Source organism: Ceratotherium simum, chromosome 33 (assembly GCF_057802395.1).
Source record: "Ceratotherium simum simum isolate JZ-2026a chromosome 33, ASM5780239v1, whole genome shotgun sequence".
Lineage (NCBI taxonomy): Eukaryota > Metazoa > Chordata > Mammalia > Perissodactyla > Rhinocerotidae > Ceratotherium > Ceratotherium simum.
The window spans coordinates 12,389,707-12,412,391 of record NC_141932.1 but is presented as its reverse complement, the minus strand read 5'-3'; the positions used below and the strand labels follow the sequence as shown (position 1 = coordinate 12,412,391).

Below are 22,685 nucleotides of genomic sequence, written 5' to 3'. Positions count from 1 at the left end.
CGGGAAGTTCCCCCCATGCCCTTTTTAGGCCTTCGGGCCACCGGCACGCTGGGAACGTCACATGCAAATTAGGAGGTACCCAGCGCTCCGCCCCTTCCGCGTTTGGGCCGCCACCAACGCGACCCAGTGCGCAGGCGCGGGAAAGTGGCACTAATAAAGAAAAGTTTATACAAGTGGTGGAAGAGGCGGCGGCGGCGGGGCCCGGGACCAGGTAAGCCGGACATTAGCGAGGGCTAGGGAGAGGAGGGAAGAGGAAGGGGCTGGGATCCAGGAGCGGGCACGCCAGTCCCGCTTCTCCGACATGCAGGCGTCCCGGTTCCTCGGGATTCCAGCCTGAGCCAGATAGTGGAACTACACGTCCCAGCAGGCTGGGCGGCGAACTAGTGCGGACCGAGGGGAGTGTTTGCCATGAAGCCTGCTGGGATTGGTAGTTCCCGATCCTCTAAGGGCTTGAGTAACTTGGCGTATGGCTTGAGAATCCAGAAGTCGGAGCCCCAAGCCTCCTTCTCCCTCGGGGACCCAGGGGTCTGAGGCCCCAATCCCCTTCTCTCTCAGACTCAGAAGTTCAGGTCCCTAGCACCCTTCTCCGAAAACTCAAGAGTCCAGGCCCCCAGCCCCCTCCGCCCTTAGTCCCAAGAATCCGAGTCCCAGCCTCCTCCTCTCCCAGGATCAAGGAGTCTTCGTCCTCATCCCTCTTCTCCCTCTGGGGACTCAAGAGTCTGGCCCCCAGACCCCAATTCCCCTAAAGGGCCTAGGAGTCTAGACGCTCACCCCCTTCTTCTCTTGGGGACTCACGAGTCCTGGTCCCCTCCTCATTTAGGGACTAGGAATTTGAGCTCCAAGCCTCCTCTTCCCGCTGAACCCTAGAGTTCATCCTCCAGCCCCCCTCTCTCACAGGTGCCCCCATGGCAGGCTCGGAAGAGCTGGGGCTCCGGGAGGACACGCTGAGGGTCCTAGCTGCCTTCCTTAGGCGAGGTGAGGCTGCCGGGCCCCTTGGTCCAACTCCGCCCAGGTAAGGGGAGTTGCTCTCCTCCCTCAGGGGCCTGTATTTGGGGTGGGGCCCTCTCTAACTCTTGCTTCTGGTCTCAGTCTGCCTCCTGTCCCCTCTCCTTATATCTGGCTCTATTCCTTGACCCTGGGGTTGCAGGGAGAGGCCCTTAGTGGGAGGAAACCGGGACTGCGTGCGAGGGGCCTCTGGGCTCATCCTCTGAGGTCCCCTTCCCCAGGATCCCTGCCCAGCAGGAGCCGACAGACTTCCTGAGCCGCCTTCGAAGATGTCTTCCCTGCTCCCTGGGGCGAGCAGCAGTTCCCCCCGAGTCCCCGCGGCCTTGCTCCTTGCCCCTCCACCCCTGCTATGGTTCAGAGCCTGGTAAGAGATTCCCTAGGTGACCCATGAACTAGCTTTGATTCTTCAAGCAGAGACAGGATAAGGAACTAGTTCAAGATCACTCAGCTAAGAGGGTGGCTGTGTGGGGTCTCCAGCACCTACTCTCATCTTTCTGTGCGCCCCCTCGTCCCCAGTTAAACTGCTCTCTGTCAGTTCCGTGAGCTGTCTCCAGGAAGGCTTTGGTTGCTTTCTATTTGTTGTCTCTCTCCTTCCAAACATGCGTCCCTGCCTTTAGGACTTTTGTAGCCACCAGTACCCCCAGTAGGGAGGCAGGAGACCTGGTTTTCAATCACAACTCCCTGGCTGTTTGGTTACATGACTTTGGGAAGATCCTTTTCTTCCCTGCTCCTGTGTGTCTCCAGTAGCAAAGTCGGAATGGGGGCTCACTGGACTTGATCAAGAGTGACCAACAAGTTTCCTCTCATATGCGAGCCTGGCTACTGGGAGTGCTTGCTTGACAAGGATTTCGAAGCTGGGGAGAAGAGGTCTGTGATCGGTTGATTATGCCTGAAATGGGCAGGGATAGAGTTGTAATAGCTGGAGTGCCATATGTTTGCCTTCCTTGCATGGGATAATCTTTAAGGTTCAGTTCAGCTCTAACGTTCCAAGTCCAGTTTAGGGGACACGATGAAGTTTGCTCCCTGGCAAGGTGATTGGGAGAAGGAGAGAATCCATAACTTCTTGATGTCCTGGAGACCCATCATTGGCTCTTTTCACCCCAGGCCCAGCTACTCCAGACTTCTATGCCCTGGTGGCCCAGCGGCTGGAACAGCTAGTCCAAGAGCAACTGAGATCCCCACCTAGCCCAGGTGAAGTACAGAAGAGCCCTGGAGAAGGATGAGGGTAGAAGGTTCACCAGGGTTCTACCCCCAGCCGAATTCTCTTTTGCCCCCCTAGAGTTACAGGGCCCTCCACCCACAGAGAAGGAAGCCCTGCTGCGGAGGCTGGTGGCCCTGCTGGAGGAGGAGGCAGAAGTCGTCAACCAGAAGGTGATGGGTGGTCTGTTCCATCCCTTAGCTGGGATAGCAATTACGGGATGGTTCGGTGCTGGGATCAGAAGCTGGATCTGCATTCTCATTGGATAGTCAGGTGGGGAGAGGGTGGGACAAGGCTTCAATGACGGGTTGAGTGACAGAGGTATGGCCAGGACATAAATGAGTGGCTTTCATTGAACATTAGAGGGGCGTGGCCTAAACACAGGGGGCGTGGCCACCAGAAACATGATCTAGGAAAGTTAGGAACCAGTTGAGGAAGTAAGGAACTGTATGGTGGTGGGGGAGGTGGTGGAGAGGGCTGTCTAAAATCTGAAGCCCTGTTTGACTATATCAGTCATGGGGTATGTCTTAGAATGTGGGGGAAATGGACTGCCAGAAGGGGTGTGGCTTGTGATTCTCTCCTGGAATTTGATTGGCTCAGGGCTTGGGCAAAGTGTATGGTTCTATAATATTAATTATATGGTGGAAGGCAAGGTTGCAGACACCAGCCTGGCCTCCCGGGCTCTCAGGGAAGCCCACCAGGGCTTCTAGAAGGTGTCTAGAAGATTAGCATTCTAGAAGGCTGCTAAAGTAGAGCTTGGCCGTCATTGGCTGTCGAGGCCTCGGCAGGGGCGTGGCTTAGCTTCTGGGTTCTAGGCCACCTTTCTGAGAGTAGTTGGGCAGAGAGCATCGAATCTGGTTTGTGATTGGCTGATGTGATGGATAGGGGCTTGGCTCAGTGTTAGTACATATCTAGAACAGGCTTGAGCCAGGAAGCCACGCCCTCCAGCCTCCTATTGGCTGCCCACGGGGGCGTGCCTGAGGCGGACCCTGCCTCTTCCCCTCCTCCCTACAGCTGGCCTCGGACCCCGCCCTGCGCGGAAAGCTGGCGCGCCTCTCCGCCGGCTCCTTCGCCCGCCTGGTGGAGCTGTTCTCCAGCCGCGAGGGCAACCCTCGCCCCGGCCGCGCACGCCCCTTGACGCCGTGCCCCGGGCCCCCGCCGCCTTCCCCGGAGCCCCTGGCCCGCCTGGCCCTGGCCATGGAGCTGAGCCGGCGCGTGGCCAGGTTGGGGGGCACCCTAGCTGGACTCAGCGTGGAGCACGTGCACAGCTTCGCGCCCTGGATCCAGGCCCACGGGGGCTGGGTGAGCTGTGCAAGCCTCTCTGGGTCCCCTTTACCCAATTGTATGTATTTGTGTGTGTGAGATGGGGGAGGTGGCTTCTTTTCAGACATCACACGTTCTCCCAGCCCTACCATTCGTCCATTCTGTGTTTACTGAGCACCTACTGTATACCAGGTGCTGCGGTAATCAGTGCAGACTCTAAGCCTGGTTTAAACCGCTCTGGTATACACTGACAGCTGTGAGTCAGAGACAAGTGAAGCCGTTCCCTGGGCCTCAGTTTCCTCATCTGTAAAGTAGGGAGAGTACTAGTACCCACCGCAAAGTGTTATTGTGTGGTTAAAATGGGATCATCCTTTAAGTACTTGGCATTCTGTGGGCAATTGTTTATATGATTATCTGGCTACTGTCTGCCCCTCCAACACTGCCTGCTGAGTACCCTTGCCCGGGTGTCCCCTTGTCTCGCTTCCTCTGCTCCACTCTGTCACCCCCAGTGAGGCCTTCTCTGGTCCCCGTTTAAGACTGCAGCCACCTCCCCACTCTCCCACCTATTTCCCTTCCCTCCTTGCTACTTTACTTTCTTCCATGACACTCCGCACCTTCTAACACATGGCAGAAATGACTTGTGTTACTTATCATTTCTTTTTGTGTGTTATCTTCTCCCGTCCCTGACATACCGGCTTCAGAAGACCAGGGAATCAGTCTTCCCTTGCTCGTTCATGGCTTTAAATCCACTGCCGGGCTCAGTGCTGTGTACTGGCTGTGCGACCTTGGCAACCGTCCCCATCTTCCTGAGCACCCACCAGTCTCCCCCCACCTAATGGGCACCATCTCACTTACCTGCCTGGTTGCCGTGGAGATTCAGTGAGAGAAAGACGCATGTCACGCTCATGGAATGTAACCATTGCTTCATAGACTTGGCAGGAGCTGGCCGGGGTGTTTGAGGAGCAGAGAGGAGAGGGCTGGCAGGGCTGGAGCGAGGTGAGCGAGGAGGAGAGGCAGGAGAGATGAGAGCAGGAGGGGCAGCCAGATGTGCGGTCACGTGAGAATTTGAACTTGGACCCTGAGTGAGCCAGGAGTCCAGGGGAGGGCTCTGAGCTCTGAGCAGACTTAGGTGTCAACGGGCGCCCTCTGGCGGCCGCGTGGGGAACACTGTAGAGGGAGAGGGCGGAAGTAGGGAGCCCGGAGGAGGTGACTGGCGCTGCTCAGGGAGGAGAGGGTGGATCAGACCAGGGTGGGGGTAGTGGAAGATTCTGGATTTAATCTGGAAGTAGAGCTGACAGATTTTGCTACTGGAGTGAATGTGGGGACTGAGAGGAAGAGTCAAGGATGACGGACGCCAAGGATGCTGGCCTGAGCAGCTGTGGGGCTTCACGTGATGTTGCCTGGGGTGGGGAAGAGCTCCGTGGATTAGGGAGAGTCAGGGATGGTTGGAGGTGGTCCAGTCAAGGGAGAGATGCCCTTCGGCCCTCAAAGCAAGATGATGAGGGCACAGTGGATTTAAGTGTCTGGTGCTCAGTGCAGAAGCTTATTTGTAAAGTCATTTTATTTATTAAGGAATGATAACAGTAAGCTTGGCCGCGTGCTCAGCCCAGGGCTTCAGGGATGATCCCATTTAAACCCCACAGCAACCTTATGGGATTTAGTTATTATTCCCGTCTTGTGGAGGCTGAGAGGTAAGTCCCTCATGCAGGGGATTCCAATCAGCACATGGACACAAAGCCCAGGCTCTTAACCGTCCAAACCCCAGGACTCGTCTCCCTCTCTCTGCTGCCCTGTCTCTGTCCACCCCATCTAGTGTCCACGCTCCTCTGGTGCTCTGCCCACCACTCTGGGGCTCTGTTGGTCCCCTCTCTCTCTAGGATTCTGTCCCCACCCACCTCTGGGTCCCTGTCCCCCTGTCTCTGGGTCCCTGTCCCCCTGTCTCTGGGTCTCTGTCACCCTTTCTCTGGGTCCCTGTCCCCTTCTCTCTGGGTCCCTGTCCCCCTCTCCCTGGGTCTCCATCCCCCTCTCTCTGGGTCTCTGTCCCCTCCCCTCCCTGGTTGCTTGCCTTCCCTGTCTCTGCTCCCACTGGCTGGTGCAGACGCCCCTGTGAGTGGAGGACGCCTCTCTGCTCACGAGGCTCTGCCACTTTTCCCCCCAGGAGGGCATCCTGGCCGTTTCACCCGTGGACTTGACCTTGCCCCTGGACTGAGATCTCCCTGAGAAGCTGCTACAAGACTGGACCTCATGTCTCTCTCTCTGTGTGCTTTCCCCAAGCCTTCCTATTCCACTCGGGGCTGTGGGGTGGTGGCTGCTCTCCCTGTTTTTGCCAAAAAGAAATTGTTTAAAATTTTTTCATATTAAAAACTTTTTCAAGTATTTAATCATCCTTTCACTTGAGAACTAAAGTTCTAAGTAGAGGAGATTTGGTTCAGAGATCTCTCTGGTTTATAAATTGAGGAAAGAGCCAATTCATTTATTCTAGAAATATTTATTTGGAACGCCTACAAGAGCACCTGTCATCTGGATATACACCATATTTGAGGATCTCTGTAAGGATGATTCCAACTAATTACATTTTTTTCCCTATTGCATGAATTATTTATTCCAGCTAATCCTGTGTTGGTGGTCTGGAGTCTTTCCAGCTAGTTCCAGAAGGAAGCTACAGTCTCCCTTCATGGGGCCTCCAGAACACCACTCTCTTCTCCTTTTTTCTCCTCTCAGTTTTTCTGAGCTTTTTTTTGCTGGTTTCTTGTCATCCATCTGTAGACCGGGTAGGGGCCTAGCCTGCTTCACAGAATTATGTTTGTAAATGCATAAAATGAAATGCACAGGATTACAAAAGAAACCAATTACAGTCAATCCTCATTATTCGCAGATTCCGTATTTGCGAATTCACCTACTCGTGAAAATTTGTTGGTAATCCCCAAATGAATACTCCTGGTGCTTTAGTGGTTGTTGGTGGGCATTCTTGTGGGCAGAGTGGCAGAAGATTTGACCCGCCTGATGTGCACATTCTCTGCTGAGGTTGAGCAAGGTGACACGTGCCTTCCAATTTTTTTTTTTTTTTTTTGCTGAGGAAGATTGGCCTTGAGCTAACATCCGTGCCTACCCTCCTCTATTTTTTTGCACGTGGGACGCCGCTACAGCATGGCTTGATGAGCGGTGTGTAGGTTTGCGCCTGGGATCTGAACCTGTGAACCCCGGGTCACTGCAGCGGAGCGTGCAAACTTAACCACTACACCACTGGGCTGGGCCGGCCCCCCTTAACACGTGCCTTCTTGTTTCAGCTATCATACTATAAACAGGTGTCCTTTTTGCAATCTATTTAGTGCCACGTTTTTCACATTTTTGTGCTTTTTGTGGTGATTTCACTGTTACCACAGCCCCAAGCACAGTCCTGAAGTGCTGGCTAGCACTCCTAAGCACAAGAAGGCTGCGATGTGCCTTATGGAAAAAATATGTGTGTTAGATGAGCTTTGTTCAGGTGTGAGTTACAGTGCTGTTGGCCGAGAGTTCACTGTGAATGAATGAACAATATCTATTAAGTAAGGTGTCTTTAAGCAGAAAACACACATAAAATAAGGTTGTTTATTGGTGGGCTGACAAAAGTGTTGGGACCAGAGGCTCACAGGAACCTGACCCTCAATTTTCCTTAGGAACGATGGCTCTGTGTTCACTAAGTCAGTGTTCACAGCGACTTTTTAGAACATATACCACAAATCATAAGAATCGACCGTATATTGAAATAAAGTTTTCAGTATTCATATAAAAATGAGTGTATAGAATAGCCATGCTTCTTCATTAACATCAATTAACAACACCCAGAGAGGGTCTAATAAGCATGATTTCTAAGTAGAGCAGGAATGACATTTTGAGGTATATTAGTTATTGCTGTGTAACAAATCCCACAAATTTAGCAGCTTATGATAATACACTTTTTGTGTGTGTGTGTGAGGAAGACCAGCCCTGAGCTGACATCTGTTGCCAATCCTCCTCTTTTTGCTGAGGAAGACTGGCCCTGGGCTAACATCCGTGCCCATCTTCCTCCACTTTATATGGGACGCTGCCACAGCATGGCTTGATGAGCGGTGCGTAGGTCTGCGCCCAGGATCCGAACCTGCGACCCCCAGGCTACCGAAGTGGAGCATGGGAACTTAACTGCTATGCCACTGGGTCGGCCCTGATAATACACATTTATTACTCGCGGTTCCTGTGGGTCAGGGATGTGGCTGCAGCTTAGCCGGGTGCTGTGCTCAGGGTGTTACCACACTACAATCAAGCTCTCAGCTTCGGTCTCATCTGAGGTGCGGGGTCCTCCTCTCAGTGCGTGTGGTTGTTGGCAGAATTCATTTCCTTGGTGGACCAGCAGGAAAGTCCGTGTGGCCTCAGAGGAGACCTAAGCCCCCTTTTAAAAGGCTCCCATCTGATTAAGTCAGGCCCACCCAGGATGATCTCCCTTTTGATCAGTTTAAAGTTAACTGATTTGGGGCCTTCATTACATCTGCGGATTCCCTTTCCTCTTGCCATGGAAGGCAGCCTAATCAAGGGAATGACAGCCACCCCCTTTGTCATATAACCCCACCTACTTCTTGGTATATAACACTAGGGGGCAGAGCTCATGGGGGCCATCTGAGAATTCTGCCCACATGAGTATCTGCAACAACTGTCGTGTGACATGCAAGCATCTGTGATTTTTATTGGGGTTCAGGCCATCGGAGCGAATCCTACTCTAATATGTTGCCCAAATTTTTAACTGAAGGAAGGAGCGAGTTCCAGTTCAGTGGGAGATCTAGGTTTCTACCATCGCAGCTCATAGACGCCTGAATTTTCAATTTGACCCGAGTCAAAAACACCTGCTAGATGTCTGGGTGCCTTCTTCTCACCACACTTTTTTTTTTTTTTTTTTTTTGTGAGGAAGATCAGCCCTGAGCTAACATCCATGCTAATCCTCCTCTTTTTGCTGAGGAAGACGGGCTCTGAGCTAACATCTATTGCCAGTCCTCCTCCTTTTTTTCCCACAAAGCCCCAGTAGATAGTTGTATGTCATAGTTGCGCATCCTTCTAGTTGCTGTATGTGGGACGCGGCCTCAGCATGGCCGGAGAAGCAGTGTGTCGGTGCGCGCCCGGGATCCGAACCCGGCCCACCAGTAGCGGAGCGCACGCACTTAACCGCTAAGCCCCGGGGCCGGCCCTCTCACCACACTTCTAATCACACCAACTCCCCAGTGACCTGGTCCTTTCTGTGGTCCGTGACCTGGTATAGCACCAGACGATAGAAATATATAATATGAGCCATATGTTATTTAGAATGCACTAGTAACCCATTATAGCAAAGTAAAATAACAGGTAAATTCATTTTAACAATAATTGTTATACCCCATTTATCTGAAATAGAATCATTTCAGCATGTAATCAATCTAAAAAATATTTATGAGATATTACAGATTCTTTTTTTTTTTTTTTTTGTGAGGAAGATCAGCCCTGAGCTAACATCTGTTCCCAATCCTCCTCTTTTTGCTGAGGAAGACTGGCCCTGGGCTAACATCCGTGCCCATCTTCCTCCACTTTATATGGGACGCCGCCACAGCATGGCCTGACAAGCAGTGTGTCGGTGTATGCCTGGGATCCAAACCCGGGCCGCCAGCAGCGGAGCGCGCACTTAACCGCTACGCCACGGGGCGGCCCTGAGATTCTTTTTTTTTTTTAATATAAAGTCCTCAGAATCTGGTGTGTGTCTTACACTCGCAACACATCTCGGTTCAGACTTGCCACAGTCCGTTGCTCATTGCCCCATGGGGCAAGTGGCTGCCACGTTGGAAAATGCAGAATTTAATGCTGATGATGCCCCCACTTCTGACTCTTGCTCAGTTCTCTCCCCTGAACTCTATACCCAGGTATCCCCCTGCCCAATGCCATCTCCTTTTCAATGACATTTGGTTATTCTGTAGTGTTGAAGAGATAGTTTGTATTAATTTTTTGCTCTTCGTAGCAGCACATAGCAAAAGTAATTGATCGGTCAAAATACTTGGAAATCAGAAAAAAAGGTTAAAAAATGCTGAAACGGGGCCAGCCTGGTGGCACAAGTTGTTGAGTGCGCGCGCTCCGCTGCGGCGGCCCGGGGTTCGCCAGTTGGGATCCCGGGCGCGCACCGACCCACCAGTTGTCAGGCCCTGCTGCAGCCACGTCCTATATACAGTGGAGGAGGATGGGCACGGGTGTTAGCCCAGGGCCAGTCTTCCTCAGCAACAAAAGAGGAGTATTGGCAGATGTTAGCTCAGGGCGGATCTTCCTCACACTCACAAAAAATGCTGAAACATTTGGAAAAATAGCAAAAAAAAAAAGGGGGAGCCGGCGCGGTGGCGTAATGGTTAAGTGCACACGCTCTGCTGCAGCGGCCCAGGGTTTGCAAGTTCAGATCCTGGGCGCGCACCGATGCACTGCTTGTCAAGCCATGCTGTGGCGGCGTCCCATATAAAGTGGAGGAAGATGGGCACGGATGTTAGCCCAGGGCCAGTCTTCCTCAGCAAAAAGAGGAGGATTGGCATCAGATATTAGCTCAGGCCTAGTCTTCCTCACCAAAAAAAAAAGGCAGTACAGTAGGGGTCAAGATGTGGGCTGTGATAATTGATTAATAGGACTTCATCAAAATTTAGAATCTCTGCTCTTCCAAAGACAACGTTAAGAAAATGAAAAGGCAAATCACAGATTGGGAGAAAATATTCAAAGTAGATATATCTGACAGACACTTGTCTCCAGAATCTATAAAGAACGTTTACAATTTCTGAATAAGAAAACAACACTGTAGGGGCTGGCCCGGTGGCTCAAGCAGTTAAGTGCGCGCACTCCACTTCAGCAGCCCAGGTTTGCGGGTTTGGATCCTGGGTGCACACCGAGACACTGCTTGTCACACCATGCTGTGGTGGCGTCCCATATAAAGTAGAACAAGATGGGCACAGATGTTAGCTCAAGGCCAATCTTCCTCGGCAAAAAAAAAAAACAAAAAGAGGATTGGCATCGAATATTAGCTCAGGGCTGATCTTCCTCACACACATACAAAAAAAAAAGAAAAAAGAAAACAAAACCGTTTGTAAAAATGGGCAAAAGACTTGAACAACCACTCGATAAAAGAAGATACACACACGGGCTGGCCCGGTGGCATGGTGGTTAAGTTCGCACGCTCTGCTTTGCAGCCCGGGGTTCGAGGGTTCGGATCCCAGGTGCAGACCCACACACCACTCATCAAGCCATGCTATGGTGGTATCCCACATACAAAATAAAGGAAGATTGGCACAGATGTTAGCTCAGGGCCAATCTTCCTCAAGCAAAAAAAAAAAAAAAAAAAGAAGATACAGAAAAATGGCCAACAATCACACGAAAAAGTGCTCAACACTAGTGGTCAGGACAATGCAAAAGAGAACCACAAGATATCGCTTCATACCCACAAGAATGGTTAAAGTTCAAGAAAATGGTGGAACACACTGGAAAACTTGGGAGTTTCTTATAAAGTTAAACATACACCTAACCCTAGCATACGACCTAGCCATCTGCTTCTAGGTTTAGCCGAGAGAAATGAAAGTTTGTGTCCACAGAAAGACTTGTAGGTGAACGTTCATAGCCACTTTATTTGTAATAACCCCAATCAGGAAACTACCCAGATGTCCATCAACGGGAAAATAGATTAGCAAATTGTGATACAGCCACACGATGGAATACTCCTCAGCAGTAGAAAGGACGGGACAACTGTTATATGCAACAACATGGATGAAACTCAAAAGCATTATGCTGAGTGAAAGACAGACACCAAAGAGCACATAGAGTATAATTCCATTCATATGAAATTTTAGAAAAGGGAAAGCTACACTATAGTGACAGAAAACAGAAAGGGGGAGGTCTTGACTGGAAAGGGTCATAAAGGAACTATCTGGCGTGATGGATAGATTCTGCAAGTCGCATTCATCTTCATCCAACTAGTAACTTTCTGCAGGAGGAGAAAAGCTTCCTGGGGAAGGCGGCCTCTGAGCTGGGCCCTGACTGACGTATAGGAGCTGGCCAGACGAAGGGAGGCGGGTGTTCCCGGCAATGGGAGGGGCTTGGCAAAGTCCAAGCGGCTTGAGTGGGCTCCCTGGGTTTTAAAAACTTGGGGCAGTTAAATAGAGGGCTAAAGCTTAAATGCCTCAATGCCTGAGGCTTATTCCTGACTTGTCTCGCAAGCCCGTACAAGCCCTCCCTCTCTGGACCTCGCACTGCTTCACATTTCCCCTCGGGTAAATAGGCACACGCTCCCTTGTTCCTCCTGGACTCCCCTAGGGCTGGGCGAATCCACCGAATGGGCGATGAGTGACAGTCCTTCTAACCAATCGCTGAAGCCTAAAACGGTACCTACCTCCTCCTGATGGGCCAATCCCGTGTTCCCCTCGAGGCCGACAGCTTGGCGAGGGCAGGCCAAAGTCCTCGTGACGTCACATTTGGGCTAAGCCAATAGCAGCTATTAAAAGGCGGATCGTTTTGGTGACGGACAGCTCTATTTCAAGATGTCCACTTAGCGCGGGGCCCGCCGGGAAGTTGTGAGGCGGTGCTGGTGGGGGAACGGGCGGGAATTCCTGGTTGACTTTGCCCAATCATCAGTCGCGCTTCTTACGATAGACGGGCAGTCTTTCCCATCCCGGTCGACTTAAGGGGGCGGGGCTCTACACGCCAGACTGGGCGGGCCCCTGAACTTTGACGGGCGTCTTCTTCGTCCAATTGTCAAATGGTATTCCCAGACGGGCCGCCTTCACTGCCAATGAGATCTCCAGGCGAGGTCGCGCTGGGCGGGCCGTGGACCCTCCGGTATAAGACGGTCCCGGGGGAGTGCGGAGAAAGGGGGGGGTTTCGGCGGCCGGAGGAGGAGTAGGTGCGGGTGAAGATGGCGGCAGCGGAGGCCGCGAACTGCATCATGGAGGTGAGCGCCTGGAGCGCCGTCGGGGGCGGGGGCGGTTTGGGGGTCGGTGTTTTATGCCTCCGTCATGGAGAAGGAGCTCCGAATAGACGGATTGGGGCAGAAGGCCCCCAGCCGTACGGAGAGGGCGTCGCATATTCCGGATCCGGGGGTACCTTTTGAAGTTCGGGTTCCCTAGCTTTCGGGGGCCCGCGGCAGGCGGCCGAACCGTGGGTCTCGTGCCCCCTCCCACGTGGAGGAGGGCCGGGGGCGCTTCCGGCCTGGCCCCCACGTGGCCGCGGTGCGGTGGGTGGGGAGGGGGTGTGCCGTGCCCGGTGGCCTGGCGGGCTCCACGTGTGGGACAAAGGCCCCGCCCCCGACCGGAGGAGGGGCGCCCCGGGGGGGCGGGGAGGAGGCTCCGACCCTCCCTCGGACGCCCCCAGCCCACCTCCCCGGGGATCGTGACATACACCTCTGGTGGCACTTACCTGGGGTCCTCTGCGAAGTAAAGAGCCTCTTAGGAGGGGCGATGTATCTTGAGCCTCTGCAACCCCCTTTACGGGAGCGGAGCGTCTGCTTAGGCATCGGTCCAGGTTTCGTGCACTTTGGGGTTGGGGTTGGAGGAAGACTAAGAATTGGCCCCCTTCGGGCCGTCCCGTTTCCTGTTGCTGGATTCTCCCCCGCCCTGCGCTCTGGGAGCTGGGGGGATGGGGCATGCCCCTGTGACCTCCCTCTGGGGGGGCACCTAGCTGAAGGAGATCCTTCTCGATAAGGCTTCGTGCACCCCCTTGTGGCCATTTCTGGGTGTGTGGGAGGGACATCTTTTTCATGGGGCGTGTCCCAAAGCCCACCTCCTGGTTGGAGCCCTCCGGGGCAAGGGGAGGGAGAGTTTGTCTGCTGGGAAGGGGATGTGATGGAATACAGGCTGCGAGCTTAACCCCTTACAGGACCCCTTTCTCCGACGCATTTGTGAGAGTGGGAGATGACCTCTCCCTTCCTGATGTCCTATTTAGGGGTCCTGAGCTTTGATGCATGAAGTGGTTTCCCGTGAGGTTTGGTTCTTGTGCTGCCATGTGGGGCTGGTTGCGGTGCTGGGTTTCAAGCCCTCTTGGGGCTCGTCTGGTGGTGGTATTAGTGGTGTTGAGAAATGGGCCCCAGTGGGAAATCCCCTCCCCAGGCCTCCTTACTGGCTTGGAGGATGGGAGTGGGGCTTGGAGCCCAGTGGGTCGTGTCTGTGACTTCACGCTTGGAGGGTGGTCACATCTGGAAGAGATGTAATGTGATGGGGCCTCAGTCACCAAGATGCATACCATTGGGGGGGAGCTCCCAGGGGTCACTCCAGTGTGACCATCCCCCATGGCTCTCTCCTGGACCGGGGCCTGTATCTGGTCGTGGAAGAAATATCTTCCCCAGAGGTTGTCCCCGGACTTGGCCCCACACCTGGGGGGCTTCAGGGCCTTGGATGGGTGTGTGAATGAGGGGAGAGGGGCTTGAGGGGCCAGAGTCTGGCCATCCTCCCTGGGACTCTACCTTTCTGAGTAGAGGGTAACAAGAGAGGTGATTGGTTCCAGCTGGTTTTGTTCTGGCCTTCCTGAGCCCAAGGCAGGAGGTAGAGGCTGGGGTGCCACCTCTGGTGGGGGTGCCACACCTCCTTTCTGGAATCCTCTCATAAGAGACTGGTTTGCAGAGGTGGCAGATGCCCAGTGGGTGCACCCTGCCAGCCCCCCTCCCCCAGCTACTCCTGGCACCCCAGGATGGGGGTGTGTGTCAGGAAATGTCACCTAATCTGGGGGGATTAGATGATGAGGGGGAGTGACAGCTGGCAGTGCCTGTGTGCCCGGCGGGTGCCATTCCTCTGGCCAGGATGGGGGATGTGTGTATGGTCAGGTGCCTGGCCAGAGAGGGGCAGCGTGGGGGCAGGCCACCATCTCTCCAGCCACAGCTGAGACAGGATTCCTCTCTTCTCCCCCCACTTCTCTCTTTTTAAAAACAGCCCTGCCTCTTTACTTGCTCCCTCTGTCACCACTCCCCACCAAGGAAAAGGAAAATTGCAGGCAACACCCCCCTGCCCCTAAGGGCCTGGGTCCTCTGGCCTGGCCTTCCCCTAGCCACCCCCAGTAGCTAATCCTTTCTCCCTGTTACTCTCTCCTAGAATTTTGTAGCCACCTTGGCTAATGGGATGATTCTCCAGCCGCCTCTTGAAGAAGTAAATATCCTTTTGTGAGACCCTTCCCCACATAAACATGTCTTGCCACACATCAGGCCCTTCCTAGCAGTCTAACCATGATCTCTCTTGCTTCAAACTGTTTACTCCGTACCTCCGAAGCACTTACTCCAAACTCCCTCCAGCTCTGTGGCCCCCAGCTGGCCTCCCCCAATACTGTGGCTACTTCCTTAACTCCATTCCCAGCCCCCCTTTGCCCTTCCCTGTGTCGGCCCCAGTTCTGCTTCCCCTCCCCTCTCCAGCTGTGGGCTGAGCTAGAGATGGGGGCAGAGAGACTGGAGAGATGGTAGGCGTGGCTGAGGTATCGGGGTGCTCCCCTGGATGGTGCTTTGGGGGGGTCCTGGAAAGAGAGAATGGGGTTGTTAGGTTTTGGGGTTCTGGGGGAGGCAAGATGGCAGGCGGGGGCTGTAGGTACGATTTGGGGGGTGTCTATGCTCTTCATAAGTAGGGACCTGGAGGTTTAAGAAGCCGTGGGGAGCCCCCAGTTTTGACCCACGCTCCCATCCACCCCTCCCAGGTCTCCTGTGGCCAGGCAGAAAGCAGCGAGAAGCCCAATGCTGAGGACATGACTTCCAAAGATTACTACTTTGACTCGTACGCTCACTTCGGCATCCACGAGGTGAGTGTGGACAGTTCCTCAGGATGCTGATTTTTCGTGGGGTTAATGTTTGGCAGGGCTGGACCTGAATTTCCCACGCATGTGCAGTGCCTCCCCTGGCAGCGGGCCGCCCCTTTGCGCATGCGTGGCACACGCTCCGGGGGTCCTTTCGCTCAGCCGTTGCCTTGGAGACCGAGGTGAACCTGGCAGCTCCACGGGGCCGCTCTTGGGAGGCTGGAGTGGGAGCGCGCATGCGTGCCTGCGACTCCAGCCGGAGGTCGGGGGCGTGCCGGTCTCTGCCGCCCTCTCGTGACCGGTGGTGGGACTGTCCCCCAGCTGCTCACGCCCGGTGCGCAGACGTGCCTTTTTGCACCCTGTGGAGGCTGAGGTCCCAGAAAGTAGCTGGGATGGGATTCTGAGGATTTTTTTTTTTTTCACTATGGCCTTTTTGGAATTGTGGTGAAATACACATAAAATTGACCATTTTCAAGTATACAGTTCAGTGGCATTAAGTTACTGAGGACTTTTGAAAGCCAAGGATTGCTGGGGATTAGGAGGCAGTGGTGGAATCGGGTTGAGATGGGAGTTTAGTCCGTCCAGTCTGATTTTAAAAATAGGGAAACTGAGGCACCTGGAAGGGAAATGACTTGTTCCGAGGGGACTAAGCAAGTGGGAGGGCTGAGCTCTAGCTCTCCAAACGCAGTGAGTTGGAGGCCAGGGCACCCCCTGTTCCAGCTGGAAAACGAACCCCCTCATGGTATCCTTGTGCTCCCGCCCCCCCCCCAGGAGATGCTGAAGGATGAGGTGCGCACCCTCACCTACCGCAACTCCATGTTTCACAACCGGCACCTCTTCAAAGACAAGGTCGTGCTGGATGTGGGCTCGGGGACGGGGATCCTCTGCATGTTCGCTGCCAAGGCCGGGGCCCGCAAGGTCATCGGGGTGAGTGTCCTGGCAGCCGGTCTGGCCTGGCGCTGGGCTTGGGGGTCGGAGAGGGCGCCCCCTCAGGGCTCTGGCACTGGGTGGAGAGGGATGGGGGCTGAAGGGGGGACTGGGGGGGCTCTCACCCTCCCTTCTTCCTGGGCCCCCAGATCGAGTGTTCCAGTATCTCTGATTATGCCGTGAAGATCGTCAAAGCCAACAAGTTAGACCATGGTGAGCCCAGGAAGAGAACGGATTTGGGGGGTGGAGTGGGTGAGCCCAGCTTCCCCGGGGCCCTGGGCAAGGGGGTCGGGCCACTGGGCACAGATTCAGCCATTCTTGCCCCGGGGACTCTGGGCTGCCGACAGCCGGGGAATCCAGCCTTCTCAGAACCCATGACCTATGAGCGTGTTCTGCGGTCTTAGAATTTGAGTGTCGAAGTCGCAAGCTTAGCACTTCAGTCTTAAAACGATAGGGCAAGAACAGTCTTTATTTTTTTCAGTGAGTAACAGAGTCACGTGGTTGACACCTGAGGACCCACAGAGAGAGGTCTCTCAGCCGCCCTCCTCTGAGTCCAGCCAACACTCCCTTCCAGAGAAGTCTGCACCTACAAGCAAACATACTCTTAAATGTTTTTACATTCAAGTGCATATTTTTTATACAAATGGCATTTCATACAAGTCTTTTGCCCTTTGTTTTTTCATCTGTTTATTGTGTGGTTTAACACATTTCGGATGTTGAGAGGCTCTTGTTCTTTCTGATGACCACCATCCTATGCAGATGCCTCAGCTTTCTTTTTTTTTTGTTGTGAGGAAGATCAGCCCTGAGCTAACATCTGTTGCCAATCCTCCTCTTTGTGCTGAGGAAGACTGGCCCTGGGCTAACATCCGTGCCCATCTTCCTCCACTTTATATGGGGTGCCGCCACAGCGTGGCTGGACAAATGCTGTGTTGGTGTGTGCCCGGGATCCAAACCCAGGCTGTCAGCAGAGGAGCGTGCACACTTAACCGCTATGCCACGGGGCTGGCCCGTGCCCCAGCTTTCTCATCCAGGCTCCTGGTGATGGCACATTGGCTGCTTCTGAGATTTTCATCGCCTTTACACAATGTCATTTCATATACAAACTAGCATATCTGTGAGGCCAATTTATAAGAGTAGGATTGCTTGAGTCAAAAATGTAAGTTGGGGCTGGCCTAGTGGTGTAGTTGTTAAGTTCGTGCACCCCGCTTCGGCGGCCCGGGGTTCATGGCTTTGGATCCCAGGCACAGACCTCTGCCACTCGTCGGCCATGCTGTGGCAGCGTCCCACATACAAAATAGAGGAAGATGGGCACAGATGTTAGCTCAGGGACAGTCTTCCTCACCGAGAAAAAAAAAAAAGAAAATGTAAGTTGGATAGATGTTGCCAAACTGCCTTTGAGTTCCCACCAGCAAGGCCAAGGGGCAGGGAACGTGAGGAGATAGTGGGTTTTCCGGAGGTGAGGGCGCCTAGCATTTTAGAAAGTGAGTGATTTTTTTTTGAAAAAGTCAGACTAGTGTCATGAACCCCCAGGTACCCATCACTTGGCTTTAAATATCCATCTGAAGCCAATTCCAACAGTGGTATCATTTCCCCTGTAAATCCTGCTTGTGTGTCTCTAATAGATAAGGCCATTTAAAAGAAATGACTGCGGTACTTACTATATGGAACCCAGTTAGTGACAAAAATCTTAACATTGCCTAATACCTAGTCCACATAAAACATCTGCCTCTGTCTCAGAAATATCCAGAGTTTTAAAACTGAGTTCATAGGGTGTGGCCTCAGCTCGCTGAGTTCTTTTTTTTTTTTTGTGAGGAAGATCAGCCCTGAGCTAACATCTGTGCTAATCCTCCTCTTTTTTTTGCTGAGGAAGACCGGCTCTGAGCTAACATCTATTGCCAATCCTCCTCCTTTTTTTTCCCCCCAAAGCCCCAGTAGATAGTTGTATGTCACAGTTGCACATCCTTCTAGTTGCTGTATGTGGGACGTGGCCTCAGCATGGCCGGAGAAGCGGTGCGTCGGTGCGCGCCCAGGATCCGAACCCGGGCCGCCAGTAGCGGAGCGCGTGCACTCAACCGCTAAGCCACGGGGCCGGCCCCCCGCCGAGTTCTTTGAAGGGGCCCAAGTGCAGCCCCCAGCCCTAAACTGAGACGACAAGGGCCGCCCAGTGGGGTCTGCAGGCCCTGGCCGCCCCGGGGAGGGAGGGCAGCGGAGGGGTCTCCTCGGGGCTGGTGGCATGTGCGCGTCTGCCCCACAGTGGTGACCATCATCAAGGGAAAGGTGGAGGAGGTGGAGCTGCCGGTGGAGAAGGTGGACATCATCATCAGCGAGTGGATGGGCTACTGCCTGTTCTACGAGTCCATGCTCAACACCGTGCTCTACGCCCGAGACAAGTGGCTGGTGAGGCCCCGGCGGGGCGGGAGCAGCTCACGCGGGCTGGGGGCCTCGGGCTGTTTGTTGAGCGCCTCTCAGTCAGAGTCAGGTGGAAAACACGGGCCAGGCTAGGTATTTCCCACACGGGGGACTTAATAGAGGGGATTGACCGCACAGATGTTGGAAGGCCCACAGCCAGCACGGGTGTAACAGGCACCAGAAGCTAGACAGCCACAAGGAGCTGGTGCCATATCAGGAGGGAGGTAGTGCCGGGAAGAAAGCCATAGCAGGGCAGGGGGATACAGAGGGACTGGGGGGCCATGGTCCCAGTGCTCAGATCAGAGCAGGCCTCCCAGGGGAGGTGACCGAAATCTGAACACAGGATGGGAAGTAGCTGTGAGGGATCTGAGGGGAAGAGCACATTGGGCAGAGGATTTTGGCCAGTGCAAAGGTCCTGGGGCAGGAGTGCACTTGCTGTGTGTGGAGAGCAGCAGGGAAGCTGGAGTGGACTGAGTGTCTGGAAGAGCAGTAGGAGGTGAGGGGTAGAGGGATCTGTGCAGATCTCGTGGATCCTCGTGAGACTTTGCTTTACCTCTCGGAGCCAGGGCGGGTTCTGAGGATCCCGCAGGACCTCTGCAGGAGAGGGTCTGACTTAGGGGCTCCTGGGTGCCGTCCGGCAGCCATATGGGAATAGATGAGGGCCTGAGGGCAGATGCCGCTGCAGGAATCTGGGTGGGGAGTGTTGGTGGCTCACACTGGGGCGGGGGGAGAGGGGGTGGATAAAGCGGGGCGGGGGGGCCAGTGTTGCAAAGGCCTGCCACCCTTGACACCCTCGCCTTCCCCTCGGCAGGCGCCTGACGGCCTCATCTTCCCAGACCGTGCCACGCTGTACGTGACAGCCATCGAAGACCGGCAGTACAAAGACTACAAGATCCACTGTGAGCTCAGGCCCGAGGGGCTCGTGGTGGGGGTGGGCTTGGCCTGGGCGCCCCTCATGGGCTCACCCCTCCCTGCCTGCCCTCCAGGGTGGGAGAACGTGTACGGCTTCGACATGTCTTGCATCAAAGACGTGGCCATCAAGGAGCCCCTGGTGGACGTGGTGGACCCCAAGCAGCTGGTCACCAATGCCTGCCTCATCAAGGTGAGGGCCTGGTGGGCGTCCCCGGGGTGGGAACCAAAGCAGGCCGGCACCGGGCCCGCGTGCCACCCGTCAGGGCCCAGAGCGTTCGCCTGATGTCTTGGGACCCAAGCTGTCGGCTAGAGGCTCAGAGAAGCCGTGGACGTGTTGTGCAGTTGTCACATTGGCGGATACGTCGAGTGAGGGCTGTGGGGACTGGGTCAGGGTGTAGGCATGGAGAGGGGATGGGCGCCTGGGGCAGGGTGTAGGCATGGAGAGGGGATGGGCACCTGGGGCAGGGTGTAGGCGTGGAGAGGTGTGGGGGCTGGGGCAGGGTGTAGGCGTGGAGAGGTGTGGGGGCTGGGGCAGGGTGTAGGCATGGAGAGGGGATGGGCACCTGGGGCAGGGTGTAGGCGTGGAGAGGGGAGGGGCACCTGGCGCAGGGTCTAGGCGTGGAGAGGTGTGGGGGCTGGGGCAGGGTGTAGGCGTGGAGAGGGGATGGGCGCCTGGGGCAGGGTGTAGGCCTGGAGAGGTGTGGGGGCTGGGGCAGGGTGTAGGCGTGGAGAGGGGATGGGCACCTGGGGCAGGGTGTAGGCGTGGAGAGGTGTGGGGGCTGGGGCAGGGTGTAGGCGTGGAGAGGTGTGGGGGCTGGGGCAGGGTGTAGGCGTGGAGAGGGGGAGACGGGCGATTCTCGCAGTAGAAGTAGTAGTTCTGGGCGGTAGGATTGTCAGCTGTGGGGTTCAGATGTGGGAGAGGGGGGCCGGGAAGCCAGCACGGCCCCCAGGTGTTGGGGTTGAATGCTGGGCCGGGTGTCGGGGCCCGGGGCTCACGGGGCCTGTCCCGCAGGAGGTGGACATCTACACCGTCAAGGTGGAAGACCTGACCTTCACCTCCCCCTTCTGCCTGCAAGTGAAGCGTAATGACTACGTGCACGCCCTGGTGGCCTACTTCAACATCGAGTTCACGCGCTGCCACAAGAGGACCGGCTTCTCCACCAGTGAGGTCCCGGGCCTGGGGCCGTGGGGCGGGCGGGGTTCAAGGACAGGGGGCGTGTGACAGGAACGGCCAGAGGGAGCCACGGGGACGCTGAGAACCTTTGTTCTGAAGCTGGCTCTGCCGGCTGACCTGAGTGTGCCCTGAGTGTGCCGTGCCTCGGTTTCCCCACCCACAAAATGTAGACAATGATCCCTCTCTCCGCCGCTTGATGAGGGTGAAGGGTTTCGGGGATTGTTGACCACTCAGTGTCCAGTAAACGGTCCCTGGGGGCGTGCCAGGCAGAGGGAAGGCCAAAGCCACGGCCTGGGGGCAGGGCAGGGCCGCAGGCCAGTGGGCTGGCTGACCCGCGCCCGCCTGCAGGCCCCGAGTCCCCGTACACACACTGGAAGCAAACAGTGTTCTACATGGAGGACTACCTGACGGTGAAGACGGGCGAGGAGATCTTTGGCACCATCGGCATGCGGCCCAACGCCAAGAACAACGTGAGGCTCTGGGGGATGGGGCGGGGGGCACCTCTGCCTGTTCTGGACCCTCGGGGTCTGTCTAGGGAACAGGGTTTTATTGAGCACCTACTGGAAGCTGGGCCCTGGGGCCCCAGCCCTCCCGACGCTCCCGTTCTAGACACGTTCTAGAGCTGATAGGGTTTCCCTCCGCCCAGGTGTGGGGAGCGAGGGGCGGAAAGGAGGGCTGTGTCTTCCTCCTGAGCCCCTGGCGGGCCGGAGCTGCTGTCAGCTGAGACATGGGGGCAGCAGGTCTGAGGCACAGTCAGGACTCCCGCTGCCAGAGTGGCTGGGCGGACGCAGGGTCTGGAGCCCGGAGTTGGGAGTGGTCCAGGCTGGGGCCTCGTGGGAGGCTGGAGGATGCTCAGGGTGGTGTGGGTGGTGGGGAGTCCCCGAGGTCACGCCTGCTTTCTAAGTCAGGGAGATCAGAGCCATTTTAAGCAGCGATTCTCAACCAGGGGCAACTTAGTTCCTCTCCCCAGAGGATGTCTGTCTCTGCAGACTTTTTGGGGTGGCACAACTGAAGACAGGGTACTACTGGCCTCTGGTGGGTAGAGGCCGGGGGTGCTGCCGAGCATCCTACGGTGCAGAGAGCAGCGAGGAGTCCCCCCAACAAAGAGTGGTCCAGCCCCAGCATCCGTAGCACAGAGGCTGGAGAACTGCAGAGGGACAGACACCGGGAGAGGGAGGAGGAGCCCGGGGCCCAGGGCGAAGCGCGGTGCACAGGTCATTGAGGTCCTTGGTGACTGTGTCCCAGCCTTTCCAGAGTGCAGGGTGCCGGGGGCCCGGATGAGGACTGGCCTCCAGGAGCTCGGGAGGAGAGGGAGCAGGGCCGGTGGAGTGGGGCCCTCAAGTTTTGCTGGCAAGTTTGTCGAGAGGAGAAAGTGTCCTTGAGAAGGGTTTTCTTCTAGAAGAAGAAGAAATAACTGTTTTGTTGATGCAGATGGTTTTGATGGGGAAAATCTCACGATGCAAGAGACATACCAGCTGAGCTCTGCTTTTCAGGGACAGTTGGAGGATGTCACGCGGAGCTGTCACTTAGAGGCAGATTGAGGGCAGATACTGGGTGGGACCGGCAGTGTGGGTTCTCCAGCCTGGAATGAGCTAAAAGCAGGACCCCACGGGGTCCTGGGGAGGGTGTGTGGACAGCTGGGGGGCACGAGGCTCCTCAGGCGTGCACCCCCTCTGGCGCCTCCTCACGGTTCCCCCCCACGTCCGCCCTCCGCCCACAGCGCGACCTGGACTTCACCATCGACCTGGACTTCAAGGGCCAGCTGTGCGAGCTCTCCTGCTCCACGGACTACCGGATGCGCTGAGGCGGCGCCGGCATCTCCCGCCTGGCCCTGCACGGGCCCGGGGGCTGCGGCCTTCTTAGGTGGTTTCGGGGCACCCCTTCCTCTCCCTCCCTCCCGCAGAAGGGGGTTTTAGGGGCCTGGGCCGGGCGGTGGGGGGCACATCGTGACTGTGTTTTTCATAACTTATGTTTTTATATGGTTGCATTTACGCCAATAAATCCTCAGCTGGGACGGCTCGGCCTCCTGGGGGCACATGGGTT

The 22,685-nt window shown here is 55.5% G+C and overlaps 2 protein-coding genes across 4 annotated transcripts; both read left to right on the top strand.

Moving 5' to 3' along the window:
- The first annotated feature begins 96 nt into the window (after positions 1-96).
- On the top strand, positions 97-5,842 carry BCL2L12 (BCL2 like 12). The gene is made up of 7 exons (XM_014795157.2): positions 97-211; positions 898-1,012; positions 1,227-1,369; positions 2,110-2,196; positions 2,285-2,376; positions 3,218-3,505; positions 5,625-5,842. Exons 2-7 carry the CDS (start codon positions 906-908, stop codon positions 5,673-5,675), a joined length of 768 nt encoding a protein of 255 aa, XP_014650643.1. The 5' UTR covers positions 97-211; positions 898-905; the 3' UTR covers positions 5,676-5,842.
- A 6,458-nt stretch (positions 5,843-12,300) lies between these two features.
- PRMT1 (protein arginine methyltransferase 1) lies at positions 12,301-22,656 on the top strand. 3 transcript variants are annotated; one of them, XM_004440289.3, is made up of 11 exons: positions 12,357-12,407; positions 14,536-14,589; positions 15,125-15,226; positions 15,992-16,147; positions 16,297-16,360; positions 18,402-18,544; positions 19,368-19,455; positions 19,543-19,658; positions 20,481-20,631; positions 20,991-21,112; positions 22,363-22,656. In XM_004440289.3, exons 1-11 carry the CDS (start codon positions 12,372-12,374, stop codon positions 22,444-22,446), a joined length of 1,116 nt encoding a protein of 371 aa, XP_004440346.1. In that variant the 5' UTR covers positions 12,357-12,371; the 3' UTR covers positions 22,447-22,656. The 3 variants fall into 3 exon arrangements, with proteins under 3 accessions (XP_004440347.1, XP_004440346.1, XP_014650735.1); XM_004440290.3 differs by lacking the exon at positions 14,536-14,589 and having other exon boundaries at positions 12,301-12,407; XM_014795249.2 differs by lacking the exons at positions 12,357-12,407; positions 14,536-14,589 and adding an exon at positions 14,794-14,908.
- Positions 22,657-22,685: the final 29 nt, after the last annotated feature.

Coding starts and splice junctions, on each gene's coding strand:
- PRMT1 (XM_004440289.3), top strand. CDS start 12,372: ATGGCGGCAGCGGAGGCCGCGAACTGCATCATGGAG. Junction 14,590..15,124: donor TCCAGCCGCCTCTTGAAGAA/GTAAATATCCTT, acceptor CACCCCTCCCAG/GTCTCCTGTGGCCAGGCAGA. Junction 18,545..19,367: donor ACGCCCGAGACAAGTGGCTG/GTGAGGCCCCGG, acceptor TCCCCTCGGCAG/GCGCCTGACGGCCTCATCTT.
- BCL2L12 (XM_014795157.2), top strand. CDS start 906: ATGGCAGGCTCGGAAGAGCTGGGGCTCCGGGAGGACACGCTGAGGGTC. Junction 1,013..1,226: donor CTTGGTCCAACTCCGCCCAG/GTAAGGGGAGTT, acceptor CCCCTTCCCCAG/GATCCCTGCCCAGCAGGAGC. Junction 1,370..2,109: donor CTGCTATGGTTCAGAGCCTG/GTAAGAGATTCC, acceptor TTTTCACCCCAG/GCCCAGCTACTCCAGACTTC.